Source organism: Typopeltis vanoorti, chromosome 16, assembly GCF_054136105.1.
Source record: "Typopeltis vanoorti isolate ZY-2024b chromosome 16, IOZ_Tvanoo_1.0, whole genome shotgun sequence".
Classification (NCBI taxonomy): Eukaryota; Metazoa; Arthropoda; class Arachnida; order Uropygi; family Thelyphonidae; genus Typopeltis; species Typopeltis vanoorti.
This window is the reverse complement of record NC_143564.1, coordinates 54959543-54983986: the sequence shown is the minus strand read 5'-3', so window position 1 is coordinate 54983986 and position 24444 is coordinate 54959543. Positions and strand designations below refer to the sequence as shown.

Below are 24444 nucleotides of genomic sequence, written 5' to 3'. Positions count from 1 at the left end.
TTTGATCTAAATCTCAGCTGTGGCAAGGTTCCAAGAGAGTGAAAAGAGGGTAAGATAGTTTCCGTTACATGAAGGCATATCCACTTCACCAACATCCGTGTCCTCAATTCCAACCTTAATAGCATCCACTACCATCTGCAGTCCACCAAACCCCATCTACTTTTTTTAACAGAAACTCAAATTTCACCTTCCCCAGCACTATTCATCTCAACCTTCCTAACTACACGCTATTTAATTCCTTTCGACTCAAGGGTGGCATCTGTGCATATATCCGCTCTGACATACCGTCAGAGAGCACCTAATCTAGAATCGCCCAACTTTGACCTTCTTTGGCTGAAGATATCCCCCCCCCCCATTCAGTCAAATTCATCTGCTGTCTCTATCGTTCTCCTAATACCACCAATCACTCTGAGCTCTTTCAGTTCCTCTACTTAAAAAATTGATTTTCTCCAGTCCCACTCTCCTAACAGTGAAATCATCCTCCTGGGTGATTTTAACGTCCATAACAGCATTAGCTTTCCTCTTCCAGTTATACAGATCCTGCAGGCAGAGATGCTGAAACATTTGCCATACACTAATGACCTTACGCAAATTGTTCAAAAACCGAGAATACCAGATAACCCGAACCACTCCCAAAATACCCTAAATCTCCCTTACTAATGACCCCTCTAAATATGCAGTGAATGTAGTGAGCCCTTCCCCCTAGGTAATTCTGACCACAACCTAGTGCTCATCTCCCCCAATGCAATAACACTTACACAGTCACTCTCACACAAGAGTAGTTTGGCATTATAACAGTGCCAAATGGGACAGTCTCAAAGACTACCATGCTTCATTCCCATGGTTGGACTATTGTTTCTGGTCTTCCAGTCCAAACATATGCACCAAACGAATCACCAAAGTAATCTTCACTGGCATGAAAACATACATTCCCCAGTTCTCCAAAAGATGTGCCAAGGCTGTACAAATGAAAAATCAAGTATATCACAACTGGCTCAAATCAAGAACCCCCATCCTCCTTCAATGCTTATACTGAAGCCCAAAACAGATGCAAGAAAATTATCAATGCTTCTAAAACAGAATTTGAATGTGCAAAAAGCAGGAAGCTTGCAGCCTGTCCAAATGGCAGCTATGCCTTTTGGTTTCTTGCCAAGGCAATAGGCCATAACTTTTGCCTACACTATTCCCACCTCTATCATACCCAAATGGCTCAATTGCAACATCACCAATAGGAAAAGCTAACCTCCTGGCTTCACACTTTGCCTCCAATGCACACATAACTGACAATGGCAAATGCCCTCCTGTCATTCCAACTGCCCAACATACAAGTCCCCTGTATCCTTTTGCCAAAAAGATATCATAAGCCTGTTGTCTAAATTGGACACAAAAAAGTCTCCTGGCCCTGACGGCATTCCTCCAATTGTCCTGAAGGTCTGTGCACCAGAACTGACTCCTATCCTATGCCATCTGTACACACTCTCTTACTCCACTGGTATATATCCCAAAGCCTCGAAACTGGCCTATATTCAACCTATTCCTAAAAAGGGTGACAAATCACTGCCATATAACTTCCGCCCCTATCTCACTTGCTTCAGTCCTATCTAAAGTGATGGAGAAAACTCTCAACTCCTAATCTCCTGTTGATCGGCTTCGATCAACAGGAGATCTAATCTCATACATCACCTATCACTGGACAAATGCCATGGAGAAATTCGGCGAATCCCAAGTAGTTGCACTTGATATCAATAAAGCCTTTGACCAAGTCTGGCACAAAGGCTTACTAAGCAAACTCCCATCATTTGGACTGTCTCAGGACTTCTGCAGATGGATTGCCAGCTTCCTGTCTGGACACACACTATGTGTGATGGTAGACAGCTCCCTATCCTCTCACCCAACTAATGCTGGGGTCCCACAAGGTTCAGTTCTCTCACCGACCCTCTTCCTTCTATATGTACCCAACTCACTACAACCCACAGAACATCAACCACAACTTCCCTAAATATTGACCTCCATGCATCCGCCAATGGGGCTCAGATAACCTTGTCAATTTCAACACTAGTAAAACCCAGTTCTGTCTTATTTCTCACAAAAAAGAACCATCCCCCCCCCCAGCATTGTTTTTGATAACACTCAAATTCCCAGACAAGATGAGATTTCTCTTCTTGGAATTACCCTGACATCAAGCCTCTCCTGGCATAAACACATCACAACCATTGCATCCTCAGCTTCCAAAAAACTAGGTTTTCTCTTTCGCTCAAGATGTACTTCACCTCTAAACAGCTGTTAACATTATACAAATGACAAATCCACCCAGCTATCAAATACTGCTCTCACATTTGGAGTGGGGCTCCTAAAAACTCCCTCAAAATGCTTGACTCAATACAGAGGAGAGCAATTAGACTGATAAATGATCCATCGCTTACCAACTCACTCCCCTCACTTTCACATAGATGCTTGGTCTCTGCAATTTGTATATGCTATAAATATTTCCATGGGAAATGTTCATCTGAAACAGCATCAATAATTCCCCCACTCTGTAGCCCATTGGAACACGTACAAAAGAACTTGGATTTCATGAACTGGATAATGAAGATGTGAGAAACTTGCTCGATTCCCATTCAGAACAGTTAAGTGAGAATGATCTCCTTCAACTAGAAGAATAGCATGCATATGAAGATGAAGATGATAAGGGGTGTGAACAAGAAGAGAATGTTAAGACTAAGAAGCCAACTGCAAAAGAACTTGAGCTAGTTTTCAATCACATTGAGTATGTTAATGAAATTTTGTTTGACACTGATCTTGATATGGAACAAAGCTTCAAAGTCTGCCAAATTCTTGATAAAGTGATTGCAAATTGCATGACAAGATGAAAAAGTAGAACACGATTCAAACATCTTTACTTTTTTTTTTTTGTAAAAAAGTAGCTTAATCAGATGTTTAGACATTAAAAAAAAATTTAAGCAATTGATTTTTATTAACTTTGATGATTTTATCCTTTAATATAATTTATACTGTCATTTTTTTTCCAAATTTATAAAACTGATGAATTGTAATTATTCCTATTGTTTATTGTATTCACTTAATGCATATTAATTGATAGATTAATTAATTGCATTAAGTGAAGTTTTCTTGTATTTCCGTTTTCTTGTATTTCCGTTTTCTTGTATTTCCATTATTTCTCAAATATTTGTTGTTATAAAGTAAAAATCTGATCTTGACAACTTATATTTGACCTGAAACCAGCTTGTTCATCTCCAAGTTTCTTTCCAAAATTTTTCTTAGCTTCTTCTCAAGTACGCTTGCATAAATCTTACTTGGAACACTTAGCAGAAAAATTCTTCTACTAAGTTCAGTTCAATTTTATTTACCTTTTTCTAGATCGGAACTATGAGAGCTCTATTCTACATCTGGAATTCTACCTTCTGACCAGGCCATCTGAATTATGCAGTGAATGCAAAACGCTTATACCTTTATTTCTGGTTGAATATCATCTATTCCAGCTGCCTTTCCACATTTCAGGTTTCTGATGACTTTTTTCTAACTCTGACATTGATATGTACTCATGGTTACAGTCAGGACCGGGCAATAGTATTTTTCTTGTGTGTGCGATTAATGTTCGGCGCCTTAACAAAAAAGTTTTTTTGAATAAAGTGTGAATAAAATGAACAGGAAATGAAAAACAAATGAAAACGCTTTACAGTATATAATGTTACCTACGTATTAGTCCTGCGTATACAAATTTTTTCAAGCTATATACATTTTCAAAATAATATAAAATAGTAATATAAAGTTAAGAGATTTATTCAAATATTCTTTACATTAATTTTGCATTAATAAATAAATTAATTTTGAAGATTCAACGAAAATAGATAAGAGAATTTTACAAGAATGTTTCGCATTGGACTCGAGAGTTCACCGATTATTTTGTGTCACTGACGCCGCCCTAACAGCCCACTAATATAAAACAGGCTCGAATGTCGAGAAGAATGAGTTATCAGTAGTAAGCTGACTTTTAGGGCCGGGCCACATGTATCCGATCCTATTAAATTAGGATACGGTCCTTACACGGAACTGAACAATTAATCATAAGTTGATTTATGATTCATCAAAAAATAAAGAAGAACTATTTTAGGTATATTTTCATAAATTTTAATCAAAAATTACAGTGATATAATCGGGTCCAGGATACAATTTCAGAATTTATTTGTTTGTTTCCGGGAAGATCTGAAGGGGGCCCGAACGGAAGATGACGTACATTCATAATTATATGTACCATTCGTTGTTCATTTAAACTCTTATCTCATATTTTTTGACATCTTTTAGGCACCTTTTCTTCTGCGGTGCCTGTGTATATTGCACACTTCACACACGCCACCAGCCGGGCCTGGCTACAGTTCTCAAGAATCTTCTACCACTATACTGGCACTTCTTGCTTCATTTAGCAAGTTTTTGGAGTAATTACTCCATACATCTAGAATATCTTGGTCTTCTGTTTTCATGTAATCTCTATCATCTCTTATTCCTTTTACAGTACTTTTTCCTCAATATTTTGGTTTTCTTTTTTTTTCAACATCCTCCAAAAATTTTGCCACCTTCCTTATATTAATCTTCTATATTCTTACCAAAGTCTTCCCATGATATCAACAATAACATAGTCAGTTAGACTATGTTATTGTTGATGAAATTCTTGTGGTTTCTCTCCATGCAAATTTGTGCACATGTTTATATTGGAATATAGTATTAGTACTGATTAGTCTGTGTCCTGAACAGAAATCCACAAAGTCTTTAGTGTTATTATTAGCTTTCTCTTTTTCTCCAAAATTTTCCAAAACATTTCTATATGCCCAAGATTTCCTGCCCTGCTTTTTTAGATATCCAACGAGGACCAGTGTTTCATTTTCCTTATTTTAGTTGCCTCCTCTAATGACTTGAAAAATTCCTCCACTTTCTTGTTAATGTGATACATCAAGCACAAGTAAGTTTCATTCTAATTCCACATTTTGAAGTTTGCCCACATAATGGTTTCATTTTTTTTTTTAATTTTTAGCCTCCAGTAATATCTGTTTCTTTGAGTCTGTAGTTTATCTCTGAAAACTGATCGACATTAATTCTTGTTAAAACTTTCTAGATTTCTGTCAAGCAGTTTTCACAGATAAACTGGTCACTTGGATTTCAAGGGGATGAAGTACCCTTGGAGAGAGTACAGAGATGAATAAGAAAAATGATCAGGATAGTACACTGATGGTTATGAGGATAGACTGAGGACATGCAGAGTGCAGAGTTTGGTGGATAAAAAAAAAAGGGGGATATGACTGAGACATTTAAGCTGGTGAAGGGTTGTTATCAGATTAACTATGGAGAGATTTTTCATATCATAGAATGAGGGAAAGGAACAAGGACAAGGGGGCCAACCCTGGAAGTTGCCAAAGAAAGTAATGAGTAAAAGGGGAAGAAGTAGGTTTTTTGCACGGAGAGTGCTAGGAGTATGGAATGCATTGTCTAAGAGGTTGGTGAAAGGACAAATGGTGGATGAGTTTGAGGAGTAATAGATTTTGTGATAACTTGCATTGACCTCCTACGATGAGACTTGTGAGTTCATGGAGTTCAAGAAAATAAAAATATATAAATACACTAAATTTTCTGGAAAAAAAGCTATTTATGGCAGCTGAGTAGACCTTTTTTAACGACCAAGCTTAAAATTAAATTTAATAGGGTTTTAATTGAAGAATATTAATTTACACACTTGTATAAAGTCTTGAAGGTAAAGATTTAAAAAACTTTACAAAAGACTTGTTGAAAACCAAAATGGTACAGAATTAAAAGTTGGAAGCATAAGATAGCAACAAATGAGTGAAAATACATTCAGATAAATAAGATGTAGAAATCTTTGACAAAAAAAATAAATAAATAAATAAATAAATGTCGAAAAGATGAATTATACAAATTTTGGATTTGGAACAACTAAGAATAAAAAAAACTTGTTATATACATAGTAAGCCAGCAACAAACATGATGGGTTAACCATTTTGTTAAAATGCCATCAGATGAGAAAACAAACTGCGAGCTAGCTGCGTGGTTTTTTGTAAAACATGCTGGAGGACTTTGGTTGGTTTGAGAGTATTCAGGAATTGGGCTGGTTTGAAAGTACAGGGGAGTAATTTATTTTGATTAATTTCCATGAGGGAGATAGTAAATAGGGTCTTTTTGTGTTTATGGCACATTGAATGGTTTAATTGGTAGTGCATAAAGCATTTACTAAAATAAATACCACACAATTGGGAGTTTGTTTACGAAAAATACACCTCTCTGATACTTCGAGTTCCTTAGTACTGAATGAGAGTTTTTGCTTTTTTAAGGTTTTTGCCTCTCTCTCTCTGGGGAGAACCAACCGGTTCAAAACAGCTGTCAGGCCAGTGAAACTTTATCAGAATGGACCAGTAGAAGGTGAATATATGGACGCTTGAGCAAGTGATCATGTTTTCTATAAGGTCCGTGCTAGTGCAACTCGTAAATGCTAGCTAGTGTATTCTCTTAAGCTCTCTGGTCAAATTTTGTATGAAACTTTCATAGTTTCTGTATTCGGCTTTGAAATAATTCTGTATTTAACATCCACTTGATTTATATAGTTTTGCATCGCCGAAATGAAGCCTTTTGGCTCTTTATTGTAGTAAATAATAATAGTAATTTGCAGAAAAAGAAAAAGTTGTGGATGGAATATAAGGAAAAAGGTGATATGCAAGCTTATGAGCAGTACAAGGCAGAGGCAAGAAGGTTCACCTGTATGGTAATGAAAGTTAATTATGAGAGGAAACTAACTAATGAGGTGAGAAAAAAAAATCCCAAAGAGTTCTTTCCTATGTGGCAAATAAAAGGAAAAATGACTGAGGAAGGATGAGTTTAACAAGTGCTGTTGGTAGGGAGGTAACAGAAGCAAATGAAATAGTTTAAGTTACAGAGCAATCATTTGGCACTGATGCACCATTCAAGTAGAGATGTGACAGTGCCAGATACAACATTGACTGATAGGAAAATAGATGTAAATGATTTGGAAGTGTTTACATTATGGCAGAACTTTAATGCAAACATGGGCATGGGATTAACTGGCATGTCAGCCCATGTATTATGAGAATGTACAAGGGAATTGGCACCTTCCAATTCCCAAGGGCAAAGCAGTTCCACTGCATAAAAGGGGCTCCAAGAAGAAAGTAGCAAATTACAAGTCAATCAGTGTCTCCAGAGTTAAGGAATTGGAGAAGTGGATAAAAGACAGAATCAAGATTGGTAGGACAGATATTTAATTCTTTATAAGGCAACATGGTTTTGTGAAAGGCAGGTCTTGCATTAGCAATTTGCTTACTATTAATTGAGATGTGTAAAGTAAATGGCTATTCAGTGATACTGCTGGACTTTGCAAAGACATTTGAGAGGATTTCACATGGAATTCTGTTGCATAAATTCGAGCAGATGGGGATCGATAGGAAGCTGGTGATTTGGAGAAGAGGGTGGTTGATGGACAGATATCAAAGAGTAGTGTATGGGGGAGGGGGTTGCATCCAGGAGAAGGCAGGTTACTAGTGATATATATCACAGGACTTGGTTTTCTGCTGTTTAATTTGTTATCGCAATGGATAGTTGTAATGTTGTGCGAATCACTTCTAGGAATAAAAATATATTCTTACTCTTTATTAAACTTTGATAGGAGAACATGTGGACTTCATTTAGATAGGATATTCTGGATTCTGTGGAATTGAGGTTAAAAGCAAAGAATGTTTAGAAGTATGTAAATCTCATAATGTTAGTCCTCTGAAATGCTCATTATGAGAGAAAGTGGTATTTTCAATCTGCTATAGACAGTAATATGATGGAAATATACAAGTTATTAAGGAATTTTAAAGTACAAAAATGCACTTCTTGGAAAGAAGTCAATGGACACTCCCATGGGCAAGGTGCATTGTGCCATGTAACGGATCATGTGTTTGTTACCAGTATAAAGTAGAGGAATATGATGCTCCCAAAGCAGTGCAACTTTCCGGGTGAATTAGTCATGACAAAAGAACTAATGGAGTTTGAAAGAGGCATTTTGATAGGATTGCAGGCCTATCTCTTCAGCAAATTGTTGACAGATTGGGCCATCCCAGGTCAACAATCAGTGTTACCATACTGAGATGGAAGTGCAGGGCGTCAACTGCACTCACCAAACATTACCATAGGGTGCTATGAAGAATAATAAGTAAATACCACCGTTTGTCAGCTGACATGTTGAATGTGAAGTTCTGGGCATCTACTAGAACACGAATCTGCACAAAACATTTAGAACTGAGGCTCACAACATGGGTTTTTGTGATAGGACTGCAGTATGCAAACCCCACATTATCCAAACCAACATGCAATGCTTCCTACTTTATGGCATTTCTGTGGAACTGACCATTGTCTCTTCAGATGACAATGCACCGTATCATAAGGCTATTGCTGTGACTGCATGGTTTGTGGACATGAACATTACCACACTCAACTGGCCTCCACAGAGCCCTGATCTCAATCCTATTGAACATCTGTGAGATAAACTGGAGCATCAGATGAGGTCAAGAGATGTCTGACCTACAACTGTCCAGGACCTCATTACATGCCTACAGGAAGAATAGTCCAAAATTCCATTGATTGCTATCATATGTTTGTGTAAAGTATGTCCCGTAAGTTTGCTGCAGGCATCGCAGTGAAAAGAAATCCTACATCTTATTAAGGTGACATGACTGTTTGTTCCTCACACTATGGTGTCCAATGACTTCTTTCCAAGCAGTGTATGAGAAATTTATCATTTCCTGTGCATGTGATTAGAGGCAATCTCTTCACCAGCTTAAACATCTCTATTATATCCTTCCTGTCTGCTAAACTCTACAATTTATATTTTCTCAGCTGTACCTGTAAACAGTGTTCCAGAGTCCTGATAATGCTTTAATCATTGTGGATCCTTTCCAGAATATCCACAGTGGAAACCAAAGGCAAAATTTAGACACAAAAGTCTATGTATGGTGTGATAAAGACCTTGCATTACAGTGTTACAACTACTTTCAGAGAGGTTTTGTACCTCAGTTGACCATCATCCCTAAATCATGAATCTCCTGAAACACGGTTCTGCCAATAGTCAGATAATACTAAAACTCCCCTACTCGTTCATCCCAGTTAAAAGCCCTTTTTAAATCTTCCATGACATGATATCAGCATTGCTGCTTAACTCTCCCACACATCACATTATCAGCAATCAACTCAATATTCCCAGCCAGTATACATGAAACATCATTATCAGATGAGTTAAACAGTACAAACCAAGATCAAAATCATGCAGTATCACTGTTTTGCTTTCCTTTTTTAAAATACTACTTTCTCACACCTCACTTGTTGGTATTGTTCATATAGCCAGCCTCCTACTCATCTAACATAATGGCATCCTAATATAAAATGACATCTTGGTTTATTACCAAGATATATTAAATTTGCAAAAAGATAATGCAGATTACAGTGACCAAACTAAAGTATTTTTCTTAGCTAACTTATATTCAAATAGTATTGTAACAATAAGCATTTTAGAAAACATTTTGTATAATGCACATATATATTTTTTCACACTTTTTTATAATTTTTGATAGGGAGATCCTGGACCGCCTGGCCCTATGGGGTTGAGAGGATCACCTGGACCTGCTGTGAGTTATATTTATACAGTGATTTATTTATAAGAAATATGTCTTTGGTATCTTTGTAATCTACATCATTGAAAAATGATCACACAATCACCCAAGAGTTTGTGCATGAGATTCATAGTATTGAGTTTTTTTGGCTTAGATCAGTGGTTCCCAACCTTTTCCACTTGTGTACCCCTTTAAAACCCATTTCTATAAATTGTATCCCTTGTTTTAAAATAGCTGTTTTTAAATACTGACACTTTTGTTCAGTACCTATCTTAATGTAAAATAGTGGAAATGAGGTAATGAGTGGGAAAAGGAAAATTACTGCAGTAAAAGTACAAACCGCAGATTTAATTTTACAATATTCATAACACAGAAATAAGTATAGCTTCATGTTAAATATCGATAATGATGATCAAGTATTTTGATGAGCAGTGATTCAAACTTAACATTTATTGTTCCATAACTAACGTTTTATATTTTGTTTACTGTACTTGTTTTTCCACCATTACTGATTATTTTCTGGATTATTTCCTGGATTTAGCTCCCAAAGGCCGCAACTGGTCTAGGAAGTAATTGTAACTATTACACACACACACACACATACACACACACACTAGTTATGATTACATTCTATATATATATATATATATACAGGGTGTTCGGGATAAATTTGACATATTTATAATTAATTATATTTTTCCGTAAGTTACATGTATTAACACACACTTCTCTTCATTTAAAAGTTTGGACCCTTCTTCATTCATATACAAGATGTCAGAAAGGATGGATAGCTGGAACCCACCTGAATCATGGAAGAGAATAACTTGTATCATGATGATTCGTGCCCGCCATCAAAATAAGGATATTACGACTGCTGCCCAATGCTCCCTGAATACAGTAAAAACAATCAGGCATGAACTAGAGACTTGCAATGGTGACTACGAGGATGTAGCAAGAAGAAAGATCCCTAGCAGACGATCTGATTGCGTTCGTACAGCAGAATTCCTCGCAAATCTGCAGGAACAGGTGTTGAAGAACCCTGGCATTGGAATTCGGGCTTTGTTCGTGGAATTGCTAACTGTAGTCAAGCCCTGGATAACAAGGGTAGCCAATGGTAGGCCGTATGTATGGCAGCAGGATTCGGCCCCTTGCCACACCTCTGGGAAAAGTCAAAAATGGTTGTCTGAAAATTTCTACGACTTCACCAGTCCAAATGTTTGGCCTCCAAACTCCCCAGACCTTAACCCCATGGATTATTTTGTATGGAGCACAGTTGAAAAAGACACCAATCGCACTTCCAGTAATACAAAAGCCCAGTTAATGGATAAAATTAAAACAGTTTTTGCGGCCCTTCCCAGGGAGACTGTAGCATCAGCTTGTTCGAGGTTCCGAAGCAGAATTGAAGCTGTGATCGATGCTAATGGTGGTTATTTTGAGTAAATCTTGTTGATAGTATTGTAATTAACTCTGCCTGTAATGTTTTTTTGTCAATTCATTAAATTTAATAGATACAAAGAAGATTTTCTTTTTCCTTACGAAACTGTCAAATTTATCCCGAACACCCTGTATATATCTATAAGTGTTATACATTATTGAATATGAAGAGCAACTTGCTGGGAAGTCAGCTGTCTTGCATACATATTTCATGTAAAACTTTTGTTTTCTTATGGTTGGTAAAAATGAATGAAAAGAAAAATATTTCTTTTATAATATTACCTATCAAGTATAATATACCAGTATAATTATTGTTTATACACACATACATATATATTATATATATAATAGCTCCCATACACAAGAGGTCTATAGCAAGTAAATGACTTGTATTGCCCGGGATCAAGAGCATGTAATCTGTTAATATTCTTAAAGAGCTGGAGATTGTAGACTTTGGACTATACTTCCTTAAGAAGGCTATTCCATAGAAATAAGATAGAGGGGAATAAACGATGACTGGGAATAACAGGCTCAATGAGTCTACAGTTCAACCATAAAAGGATGTTGGCAGCTGTTGCTCGTATTCCTACATGTTTAGAAGAAATGGAGAGCATGATGGATGCGGCTTCTACTGAACAGTGCTCATGGAAATATCTGTAGAAGAGACATGATGCAGAAATGGACTGTCTGTTAGACAGTGGCTGAAGAGAGAGAGAGAGAGAGAGAGAGAGAGAGAGTGAGATGGTCATTAATCAACTGAGCTGCCCTTATTCAAACTGAATCAAGAATTTTAAAAGTAGTCATAGGTGCATCACAACAAATGTGAGAGCACTGTTCTGAGATTGGATGGATTTGTGATTCTACAGTTAAGTAATTAAGTAAGCCAGCAACTTGATAGAAGTAACATCTTGAGTGAAAAAAAAAAAAAGTGCCAAGTTTTCTGTAAGCTGAAAATGATGTAGAAGTGATATAATTATGCCAGGAAAGACTAAGAGTCAGTGCAAGATGAGAGAAAAATCTGGTCATTACTAAGGTGAGCATTATGAAAGATAAACGGCTAAGATATTTTTTGCAAGAAAACAGGAAAAACTGTGTTTTGTAAGCATATAAGGTGACTAGGTTTGATGTTGTTTGATGGCCTATTGAGGGATTATGTGGAGACCAGTATTTAGGGCACTTATCATACACAGCAAGATTTGGCTTTATGAGTAGGATAAGTGGAGATTGCTATGATCTGTGAATTGGTTTGAGGTCAGTAAAAGCAAATCATTTATATATATAGGAAGAAGATAGGTGCAATAACAGATCCTTGTGGAACACCTGCATTAACTGGAAAGTTATGTAGTGAGCAACCTAAAAAAAAAAATCTGCAGTTCATTTGTAAATGAACTGCAGAAAGTGGAAAAGATAGATCATAAGATGGCAATTTGATGTCATATCCTATTAGATGCCGTGGAATGTCAAGTTTCAACAGCATAGGTTTCTCCAAACTTTTCCATGGCATGTGTCCATAGATGAATGAATCATTCCTGGAGATCTGATCTGAATCTTGATTGGCAAAATCCATATTAGTTGGCAGTTCTCCAGATCATGAGGAAATTGACTCTTGAGATATGGAGGATTCATAACCCTTATTATCCATTATCTAGGTTCCCATGTTGACTGAATTATATTTCTTTTTCCCTTCTAAACAGAGTAATTTAGAGAAAACATCTTGTTCAACATTTCAATAATCAAGTCCTACTTAAATTCAAATCACCACATAGAACAAGTAGAGATCTCTTGCAGACAACGAATTCTTCACCAGATTTCTCATTGAACTTTTCAACCAAATTCCAGACTTTCTGTTCAAAGAATAATGTGACCTGGGACTGACATACTTTGTCAAAATTCAAAGCAGCAGTAAAACGGTTATGATTGAACATGTTTTACTGAAAAGAAAAAGTTTAAAAAATCTCCATATAAGATTTTTTAAATTAGCAAATTTTAAAATTTTTTAACATAGCAAACCATTGCAATGGTATAGAAATCAGTGGCATAATTAGGAACATCAACATAGATATGAAACTGAAAAGGCAGAAACAAGTGGAAGAAAGAAATTTTAAAATAAGAATACAGCAGTACTTAACAGATAGCGGTTCACCAAATTCCACAAAGAAAGGACTCTCATATCAGTTTGTGTGAGTGAATAACAGATAGTGTCCACCACATAAGACATCCTTCACTCCTTTTAACTTTCTAATACACTATGTGCATCTTTCTGAAGACAGTGTATTGTATGAAACTGTAACTCCTGGAATATTAATTCCTTTCTTTTTCACACCCAAGACAAGTTCGAAGAAACATTACCAAAGCGGAAGTTATTCAACTTATAAAGAATGCCAAACAAGAAAATCCTCTGGACATGATGATCAAGGAATAGAACTTTACATTGAAGCCTGGGATTTATCTTCCCATACTTTTTAATTCTTTTCTCTCTACAAGTCGCATGCCAAGTAAATTTGTAGCAAGCCATACCATCCTCATTCAAAAACTGAATATAGATCATACATTAATCAACAGCTGGATGCCTATTTCTGTACCTACTAGAAAATCTTGTTTTGTGCTATTAATAACAGGCTTAAAGTAGAAATGAGATATGTACAAAATATATTTAAGCCATACAGTACAGTGCCAAAAATCCATAAAATATTATAAACAATCCCATATGTGTAGACTTTCTCTGCCACTTCTTAGATTTTCATCTCCCACTATTTAGATAAGCTGTTACAATGATCCAAGAGAAAAGATTTTTGTGCTTAACTCTGAGTGCTACATCATTCAGGAAACAACATTTCATCCATAAATAAGAGCAGAAGCTGGTATGCGGAAATCTTTAATGTCTTCCGCAATGAACTTTCTGTTAGGTACTGAAAATAGTCCTCTTTTAATACCTTAATGAAGCTTTCCAAGGATACCCTAAGGTAAGATCTTGCTTAAAGAATTGCATATGGTCATTTTCGAGTAAATATCACACAAATGGAGGTACTTTAACATCAGAAATCCTGAGATTGGAAACAGTAGAACATTCATTCTACAGCTGCTGTCTTGCCCTGGTTATTTGGAACAGGTTACTACAAATTCACTAAAATCCATTAGGATTTTAGTGAATTTGTAGCAACAGAAAGATTTTTCTGTTGTCAAATTCCCCACTTGTTTGTAATTGGAAGAAAAGTGTTATATTTATAAATAATGAATTAAAATATCATTCATGAAAAGTTAGGAAGAAACATGGCTTCAAAAATCAGCAATATGACATACAGTACAATACAATAAATTCTTTACAATATTGTATTATGGAAATTTTATTGTTCAGTCTGACAATTTTTATATTTATAAAGAACCATTCTTGGAGATATTAAATTTTTTGATAAGTGGTGAAGACCATTCACATTGTGCCAGTATCCACAGGGAAAGATATAATTATGTCTATTTTTATTTTGATGGGTTTTTCACATGGTTCCATTCTGTTAGTTCATTACTGAGATAAAGAGCCAATAGGCTTCACTTTGGTGAAGTAAATTTATTCAAATTAAGTGGATATTGAATCCAACATTATTTCTTAGCCGAATAAGAAACTCATAGAAAATCTAAGTTTCATGCCGAATGTAGAAAACTATAAAAGTTCGGTGAGTCCAAGCGTAAGTCAACAAGTGGTACATGCTGGGGAGACTCGTAGTAAAGGTGGAGTAAGCTCCGATCACTATTCCTTAGTATTTTCCCATAATGTAAAACCCAACTTCTAGGAGGTGTATTTTTTATACATTATGGGAGAAGGTCACTACCCAGACTGGTTTCGACCTTTTTTGAGGTCTCATCAGCGAGTAGGTAGACCCAGATGTAAATACCAAGGTTGCAGTAATACAATACTTATATCTTTACTGTATCTTTACTGTTAGTTCATGGTTGTGTTTTATGGTCAACTGCAGGGATGACTGTAGAGCAATCTCAGGCAAAGTCAACTCAAAATGGTTAACTTAGAAAAGGCAACCACCTATGAGGGTTGTTTGAAAAGTTTTTAGACTTTTCAAGACGTTCATCAGACCTTTCAAGACTTTCATATACTTTTTTGCCCTAGAGTCAAGGGTATCTTCAGTATGACTCAAATTTAACATCTATAACAGAAACTGGATTTAATAATGGAAATGCATGAACTATACTTACATGATATAGAGTGACAGGGGTCTAAATACATTAAGGTCCTAATAAAATAACTTTAACAAGAGATCATTAGTTACATCAATGTGTATGAAGGTTGTTGGAAAAGTTTAGTGAATTTCCAAATAGATGGTGACACAATTCGTTCATTCATACTAGTGTCTGCACATATCATCTTTTTCATGACCCCTAGCAAAATTTTAGCTACGTACGATGCTTAGCTCTCAGTTGGCAAACATTTAAAATGACCGTGTTCGCATTTTTCATAAAAATGGAGAAAAACGAGTTTTGTGCAGTGATAAAACACTTTTATTTGAAGAAGTGGACAGCCGCACAGATCAAAGCCAAGTTAGATGCAGTTCATGGAGACTCTGCACCAGCATTAAAGACTATTTATTTTTGGGAAAAAAAAAAAAAGGAATGAAGACATTTTAAAAGATCTAAAAACAAAATCAATAGAAGAAAAACTAAACAATTATAAACAAAAATGGATTGAACATGTAAACCGAATGGCCAACACCTGATATCCTAAGCAAATACTAAAATATAAGCCAATTGGAAAGAGAAGGCAAGGTAGACCTCAAAAAAGGATATTGGATGGATAATGAGACTGGAACAGACCAATATGGTCTATACCTGTAATTAGTGTTATGATGATGATGATAATAATAAATCAGTTTAAATGTGGTCGTAAGTCCATCAAAAATGAAGCACGCTCCAGACTCCCGACTGAGGTCACTACGAAGGAAATGATTGACAAGCTCCATGATATCGTTATGGAAAACCACCAAGTGAAAGTGTGTGAGATTGTAGGCATCTCAACTGAATGGGCATATAATATCCTGCACAAAAAAACTGCACATGAAAAAGCTGTGTGTGCGATTTTTTGTGTGAGTTTTTGCATCGATTCGTGACTATAGACAAAACTGGGATCCACCACCACTATACACCTGAGTCCAAGCAGCAGTCAAATCAGTGGACTGCCCAGTGAAAGATCACCGAAAAAAAGCGAAGACCATTTTGTCAGCTTGGAAGGTGATGGGCACTGTTTTTTGGGATTCCCAAGGAATTATCATGATAGACTATTTGGAAAAAGGTAAGACAATAACAGGAGTCTATTATGCATCATTGTTGGACCGTTTAAAAGAAGAACTGAAGAAAAAATGACCAAGATTGGCGCATTAAAAAGTGTTCTTTCATCAAGACAATGCACCATCCCACACATCAGCTGTCACAATTGCAAAATTGCACTAATTGAGGGGTTCTAATTGGTTCCACATCCACCATATTCTCCGGATTTGGCCCCATGTGACTTCTTCTTGTTCCCAAACTTAAAAATTTGACTCGTTGGGAAAACATTTTCTTCGAACGAGGATGTCATCAAGTCTGTCAATGACTATTTTGCACAATTTGACAAATCCTCCTTTTTAGATGAGATGAAAAAATTGGAAACTCGATGGACCAAATCTGTAGACCTTGATGGAGACTATGTTGAGAAATAAAGGTGATTTTTTTCAAAAAAAAATGTGTTTAACTTATTTTTTTACCAAACTTTTCAAACAACCCTCATAGTGCCATTTATCTCTGGATTTTAATTTCAGTTGGCCCTTTGGTTGTTCAGCTGCTGTATGAGCCTGGTAAAAAAAGAAAAAAAAGAAGCTTTTTTTCTATTTATCCTACTGTCCATCTGTCTTTTCTTTATCCTAATATTCTCAGGCTTGTTTACATCCCTACACTACTCTAGGACTGTGCTGAATGGACACCTCTTTACTTTTTCACCTCGGTAAACTCACTACCAGGTAGTGTACATGACTGAACCAGGCTTAAATCTGGTTATATCATCACAGGATCTGATTATGAATGGTGTTTCTGATCTTTCCCTGTCAGATAGGTATCAGCAGGTCGTGCATGGAAGAGTAGTCCCCCCCCCCCCAAAAAAAAATAGTTCACTAGTGGAGTGCCTTTTGGCACTCCATTAGTGATGTAGTAGCTGAGCAAGGATGTAGTTTGGAAGTGCATGAGATTCATCTTATTCTCATAATGAGGAGTGTTTGATTGGACTACTGTTAATGGATGTGAGTGCATGGATTGGACTAGAGAAATAATCACATGATGTTTTTTATTTAGCATAAAAGTTTTACTCTAGAATCAATGTTTTCATTATGAATTTCAAATTAAACAAATACAAGATAAACTGGAAGACTTAGCAATGAAATTTCATGAGTTACATATAGAGTGGTGATATAAAATACACTATAGTACTAACTATATAAAATTAAAGAAGAACCAAAGTAGTAATTAATTTAAAAAAATAAAATTTAAAAAAAAAAAAAAAAAAACCGATTGCTTACATAATGTAGGCAATTCTTGATTTGAATCTAAACAGAAATGATGGACTGAAATTATCCTTGAATGAAAAGTAGCACTTCCACACATTCTGCAGGCAATTTTTTTAAAATATTAATTGATACTTTGCTTCTTGTTTTTTTTTATACTGTTAGGACCTTAATGCATTAAAGACTGTGGCACTCTACACAATGTACATTCGTGTGTTTTCATTGTTGAGTCTTCCGGTTTATCTTCTACTTGTTTAATTTGAAAGTCATACTTGAAGACCCTTGATACCAGGACAAAAATTTTATTAAATACAAAACATTCCATAAATGATTAAATCCATAGTGAGTATTATTTATTTCTCTAATTTTGGCTTCCATTCCATTTGTCATGTGAGAGATTAGACTACCTTTAAATTAAACATATTTAGTCGTTTGAAAATTAAACATGCAAACTTATTGTTTCAATACTGACCATAATGTAATGCGTACCAACATCTTACATTCTTTGCCTACCAGTTTCACTCAGTCTCTGTCACTTGAACGTGTAACCTTAGCTACTAGATGGTTTACAACGTTTTTATGTTTCTTTAAATTTGCATTTACTAGTTTTTTATGCTTTTCCGTCAACGCGTTGAAAAAGCTAGACAGTTTGCTAGCGAAACTAGTAGGCAAAGAATAAGATGTTTGTACACATTAAAATATGGTCAGTATTAAAACAATAAGTTTGTATGTTTAGATTAGACTACCATTAGATGGTGTGAGTGCTTCTTCAGTACATGCAGTCAAGGTGAGATATGATAGGTGTTTAACATTCAGTCTGGCTGTGTCTTGTGCATTTTGCAGTTCATTCAGGAACTTACAGTGACTTCACGTTATTATTATTATTATTATTTAGGCCTCCAAGGAGTCAAAAGACTCTTCGCAGGAGGTCCTTCCTAGGAAACACAAGCCTATCAAGATTCATCGTAGAAGGTCCCTCCTAGGAAACACGAAGTCTATCATACCACTCCTTAAACTCATTGACCTTTCTCGCTCTCACCACTCTATTAGGCAATGCATTCCATGATTCAACCACCCTCCATGCAAAGAACCCACTCTTCACCCTCTTGCTCACAGTTTCCTTTCGTAACTTCCAGGAATGGCCCCTTCTCATCACTCCTTCCTGCTGTTCAACCCAGCAAAAGAACACCGCAGTGTCAACCCTGTAACCACCTCTCAACAGTTTAAAGATCTCAATCATGTCACCTCTCCTTCTTCTATCCACCAAACTCTGCAGTCCACATTCTCTCAGCCGATCCTCATAACTAACATTGTCCAGTCCTGAAATTGTCTTTGTTATCTGCCTTTGTACCCTTTCCACAGTTAATTTATCCCCTTCAAATCCTGGGGACCAAATCTGAGAACAATAGTCTAAGTGTGGTTTGATCAGGATTTTATACAATGGAATGTTAACTCTTTTATCTCTGCAGGTCAGTGTCCTTCTCATAATTGCAGCAATCCTCTGTGTTACCTTCACGACCTTTGCAATATGTCTGTTGAATTTCAGGTTTCTATCAATCATCAACCTCAGATCTCTTGTCTCTCCTACTTCCTCCAGTATAGCTCTTCCAATAGAGTATGCAGTGTCCCATCAATGTGTCCCAAACCTCAAGACCTTAAACCGATTAAACCGATTAGACCTTAAACCGCTGCATTAAACCGACAGACCCCTTCATTTGCCCATCTGTCTAGCTTATTCAAATCCTCTTGCAGGACTACCACATCTGCACTATTACTATTTCACATCATCTGCAAACAACTGAATATTCCCCTGCAATCCACTGACAGTGTTATTGATATAAAGGTTATATCAATAACTTCAGGCAGGCACGTTTTTAGAAATTGGCCTATATATATATATTTAGGTATTTCAGTTTACATTTTTTTTTATAAACATTAGTATTTGTGGATTGTCTATTAAGACAGTCCACATTTTTTTTTTTTTTTATATCATTAGGTATAGAAAATCCCAAAATTAATGTTACCTTATTTCAAGTAAAAAAACTGTTTACTTTTCAAAATATTGTGCATTAAAAATTCAAAAATATTATTTAGCAAAAGAAAACAAAGCAATTATTACAATCAGTAGTTCCCCATTCTCCCCTCCCTACACATTAACTCCAGCAATGCTCAAGTTTCATTTCATATAATTATGAATCACTTTAACTACTTATATTTTCTACAACTGAAGTTGCTTGTTTTATTTTAATTAAATTACTTTCAGAAAGGGAAAGGCGATGATATGCAAACTTCATAAAAAGAAAAATTTGCATTTGTTCTACTTATCAATCAATTCATTGAACACTTGTAATAATTTTATATACAGGGAGTGAATGTGAAATTTAAACTGAGGAGAAAGTTTCCTTTCTTGTGTATTCTACAGTCACTGAAAATACAATAATGCAAGAAATGTTTCATAAAATATGCACACACTCACTGACACATACACGCACGCACACACATATGGTTGTCATCATATAAAATTATCATATACTTTTTTGATTTCATTTACCAAAGAAAATTCTGTATCCTGTAATATGACATATTGCATATTCTATATCAAGTAAAGCCATCGGCATATAAGCAGGTTTCAAAATAGATATTTTCCATAAAGCATCACAAGTTCTTATTTCAACTTATGTAACAATTTATTGTGACCTACACTGTGATCTTGTATATTATTATACAGTCAGTTTGTACTAATTATAAGAATGACTCAAGAGGTCTCACTGAGTTATTGGACTCTCTGGAATAGTATTCATAATAATAATAATATTTATTATAATTATTATTAGTATTACTATTATTATATTTTATTATAATTATTATTACATCTTTACTTACATCATGTCAGGGTCCTTCACGCCATTGCCATTATCCAATCTGAAGTCCTCACAACTTGTGCTATGAGGGCCCTGAATTTCAGCTCCTTGTCCACCACCACCACAATTGCATCCCATTATTGCTTACCAAATTTCAAAACCTTATATTTTGCGACATTGAACTGATAGTTCCGCTTACCTTCCAATTCATGCAATCTATTCAAGGCCATAACATCTGCTTGACTGTGCATTTCTCTCCCCAATTTTACATCAGGCATATAGCTGGTGCTATATGCCTGATGCCACATAGTACCAGCTAAACCCATCCCAGTATCATTAATATACAAATTGAACAACAGTGGTGCCAAAACTGATCTCTGCGGCACACCACTAGTGACCTTCCTCTTTCAGGATACTGCACTCTCATATACAACTTACTGATACCTATCTGACCCAGTCACTGATCCAACTCAGAAGTCTGTTATTCAATTCCATCCATTTCAATTTATTTAATCTCTAGTACCTAGCTTGTTGTGTGGCAGTCTATCAACAAATTTTGCAAAATCTAAGTAATACCATTGCATATACATCTCTTTTGTTCAAGACATTTTTCATCTTGTTATAGTACATAATTAAGTGAGCCATAATCTCCCTTTAATAAACCCATGCTGATAACCATGAAAACACTGCTGTTATCAACCCATATCTGTATCCTTCTTCTCACCAATCTCTAGTACCTAAACCACAATTCCAGATTGGCCTATAATTTGTAGCCACAGACCTTATGCATGGAACAATTTTTACCTTCAGTCCACTCCCTTGGAACCTGTGCTATTGTAAGGCTCTTATTAAACAGACATGCCAATGCTACTGCCAGTTCGCTGGAACATTCCCATAAGATGTGGGGTGATATGTCATCAAATGCTATCCACTTATTGACATCAGGGTTATTTATTTCCTCAAATATCTTCTGTTCACTGAAATTTAAGCTATCCTCTCCTGTGTCCTCTACACTTAAGTTTCTTATGATTTCATCTTGATGAGGATGAAACACCTCTGTAATTTGACCACTGAATATCTCAACAAAGTTTTCTGAACTAGTTACCATTCTAACATTTTCATTCATTAGCATTTTTTTTTGCTTGATTTGCTAATTTGTGCTCATACTGCACTTTTGTTGTCCTTATTGAATCACTGTCAAAATTAAAATCACCCATAATAATCACCCTTCCTTTGTTCAACAATCCAAGTTGTTTATATATTTCTTCATCACCATCCTCCACAAGACCTATAGCAATATCTGACTAAATATATCTTCCTCTCAACCTCCCCCACACACCACACTGCCTCATAACCTTTTCCCTCTTTCATATCTGTTGCCTGCCTGGTTGGCCTAGTGGTTAGCATATCTGCTTTCCAGATATGCTAACCACTGAATACATGTATGTATTCATTTGAATACATGTATGTATTTGAATACATACATGTATTCAAATCCTGCCATGGGCATGGAGGTTTGTAATTGTCTGTGGAAATACTATTGGTGGTGGGCAGTAGATGGCAGTGTAGTTGCAGTTAGTTGTAGTTAGTGGAATGAGTGGTGGAGATGGAGAGTTGTGGACTAGGTACCCTCCATCGATGAGTCTTTGGACTCCCTGGAGATGTCACTTAATAATAAGAATAATATCTCCCTTATATGGACATGATTCTCCTGCTATCATCAGCAGCACTCTCTTCTTTTCCTTTCTATTCTTCCAAAAAAAACTGTATCCTTTCATTTCTATTCCTGTCAGGATATCACCTCCATTCAACCATGTTTCACTTATTCCAACAATTTTGGGGCAAATAAACTCAATCAGTGAAACCATTTCATATCCCTTATTTGTGATACATCTGGCATTCGTAAATAAATACAGCAGTTCATTTTTAGGTCAATGACCAGTCCTATCTAAGCCACTTGTTGGTTGTGATTTCCTCACAACACCTGCCCTTGCCCATTCGTCTTTATCACCACATACCACATATATCCATTCAGTCTCAACTTTCCCACCTACATCTCAATCTGTTTCATTTCTATACTGATCATCTCCATACATGTATTCGCTTCTGCTTATCTCTTGCTTGCATCACACACACACACTGCACTCCCATCTAGCAACATTTTCTCTAGTGTACTCACTCCAAAGCCATTTAAATGCAACCCTTCATGCCTGTATAATTCCATTCTACCCTGAAAAGAACTGAAAAGAGAGCTTCGATTTAATGCCTTGGTAAGATTCCTTTGTTCTTTTTGTGGTTTTTTTTTTTAGGCCTATACATGGCATTCCACTATTTTATAGGAATAGACTATCCTTGGAAAGTCTTCTTCCTTTCTTTCGTTAAATAATGTCTTCGGTTTTACCGAGGGTAAGAACCCTCGGGTTCAAAATAGATACAGAGATCGAGAAGAGGACGTTTGCTAGAACCATTATTGATAAAGTAGGGGCAGACAAAATTTCCGGTTTCACACCTTATGGGGGTATAAGATTTCAGGTTGTTTGCACTGACGTTGCAACACGGGAGAAACTGCTGAATGGAGTAGAATGCAAAGGGAAACTTTATCATCCTTTTGTGGTGGGAAGCATTTCCAAAACAGTTAAAATTGATCGATTCCCGCTCGAATATTTAGAAGAAGACAGGGATGTAATAGTAAAAGTCTTCTCGAAATGGGAGCCGTCCGGGATATAAAAATTGGCACGGACGCTGATTTTCTTCAGTGGAAATCAGGAAAAGTTTCGTTCTCGATCATGATGAAGACAGAAATCCCAAACTTTGTCATGATCGGGTCAGCCAGGGTAATGGTCAGTTACCCGGGCGTAAAAAGACAGTGCTTTCCGTGCGGATCACTGGAACACTTAGGCACGGACTGCCCCAAGAACAAGTGCAGGAACTGCATGGGGGCAGGATATGCTCTAGCCCAGTGTGAAGCACCCTGTCTGAAATGCAAGGATACTACCCACAAAGTCAACGTTTGTCCTAGCAGGACACACGCTGAGAGAATAGGAGGCGCCATTTCGCAAATCCCAGCAAATATTTCAACCAAGAGTTCAGAGCCTACAAGTCATGACTACCTGACTGCAGATAAGATAGTGACAGAAACTACCACTATAGATCCTGACGTTTTCCCAGCACTTACAACCCCAGTTATGGTGATAACAAGTGACAAAATTCAACCACCTACTGGCAACAAGACAGAAGGAAAAACAGAGAAAAAAGAAAAACGAAATGCTAAAAAAATTATCGAAACCGAGGATGAAATGGAAACAGAGACTAACACCAATGCCACCAAATGACCTATCACACCAGAAGAAGAAGAAAATAAAAGAACCAAACCAAATTACGACAGCCCAGCAGAAACGTCAAGTTCAGAGGAGGAGGAAGAAAAAGGAAATAAAACAGACACCCATTTAGAAACAGATGAACAGGAACAAAGAGACGATCTAAGACCCATAGGAGAATCCCACAATCCTGGAAAAAAATCTCATGGAGGAATTCCAGGCAAAGCTGAAACAAAGGCAATATCAGAACCGACAAAGTTTCCTCACGCAAAGGCCAATGTACCTATATTGCATCTGTTAAAGGACTTCCCCTAGGAGGAGGCAATACTACGAACAGCAATAGAAACATTCAGAGACATTCAACTGATAATCACAGGACAAAATGGGCTAAGAGTCGTCAGTGCAGAATGGAACGACGTGTTTGTCGATGATGAAATCCCTCCTGAAGAGATCAATGATTTTATCGATGCAGAGGACGACGTGGGACTAGCACTGCACAGAGGCCTCTACATGCTAAATCACGTCCGTGGAGACAAATTAGCAGATCTCATCATTAAAACCCACAACAATAGACAGAAGGAGGATTTAAACCTCGCCTAATAAGTCAGTCGACTCC

General features: G+C 36.5%; 1 protein-coding gene across 1 annotated transcript in view; it reads left to right on the top strand.

Annotated features, from left to right (window-relative positions):
• LOC150098029 (uncharacterized) overlaps nt 1-24444 on the top strand; it is a 995665-nt gene that overhangs the window by 629751 nt on the left and 341470 nt on the right. The window contains exon 31 of the mRNA XM_090406661.1: nt 9645-9698. Within this exon, the coding sequence (XP_090262787.1) occupies nt 9645-9698 (54 nt within the window). The remainder of the gene's footprint in view (nt 1-9644; nt 9699-24444) is intronic.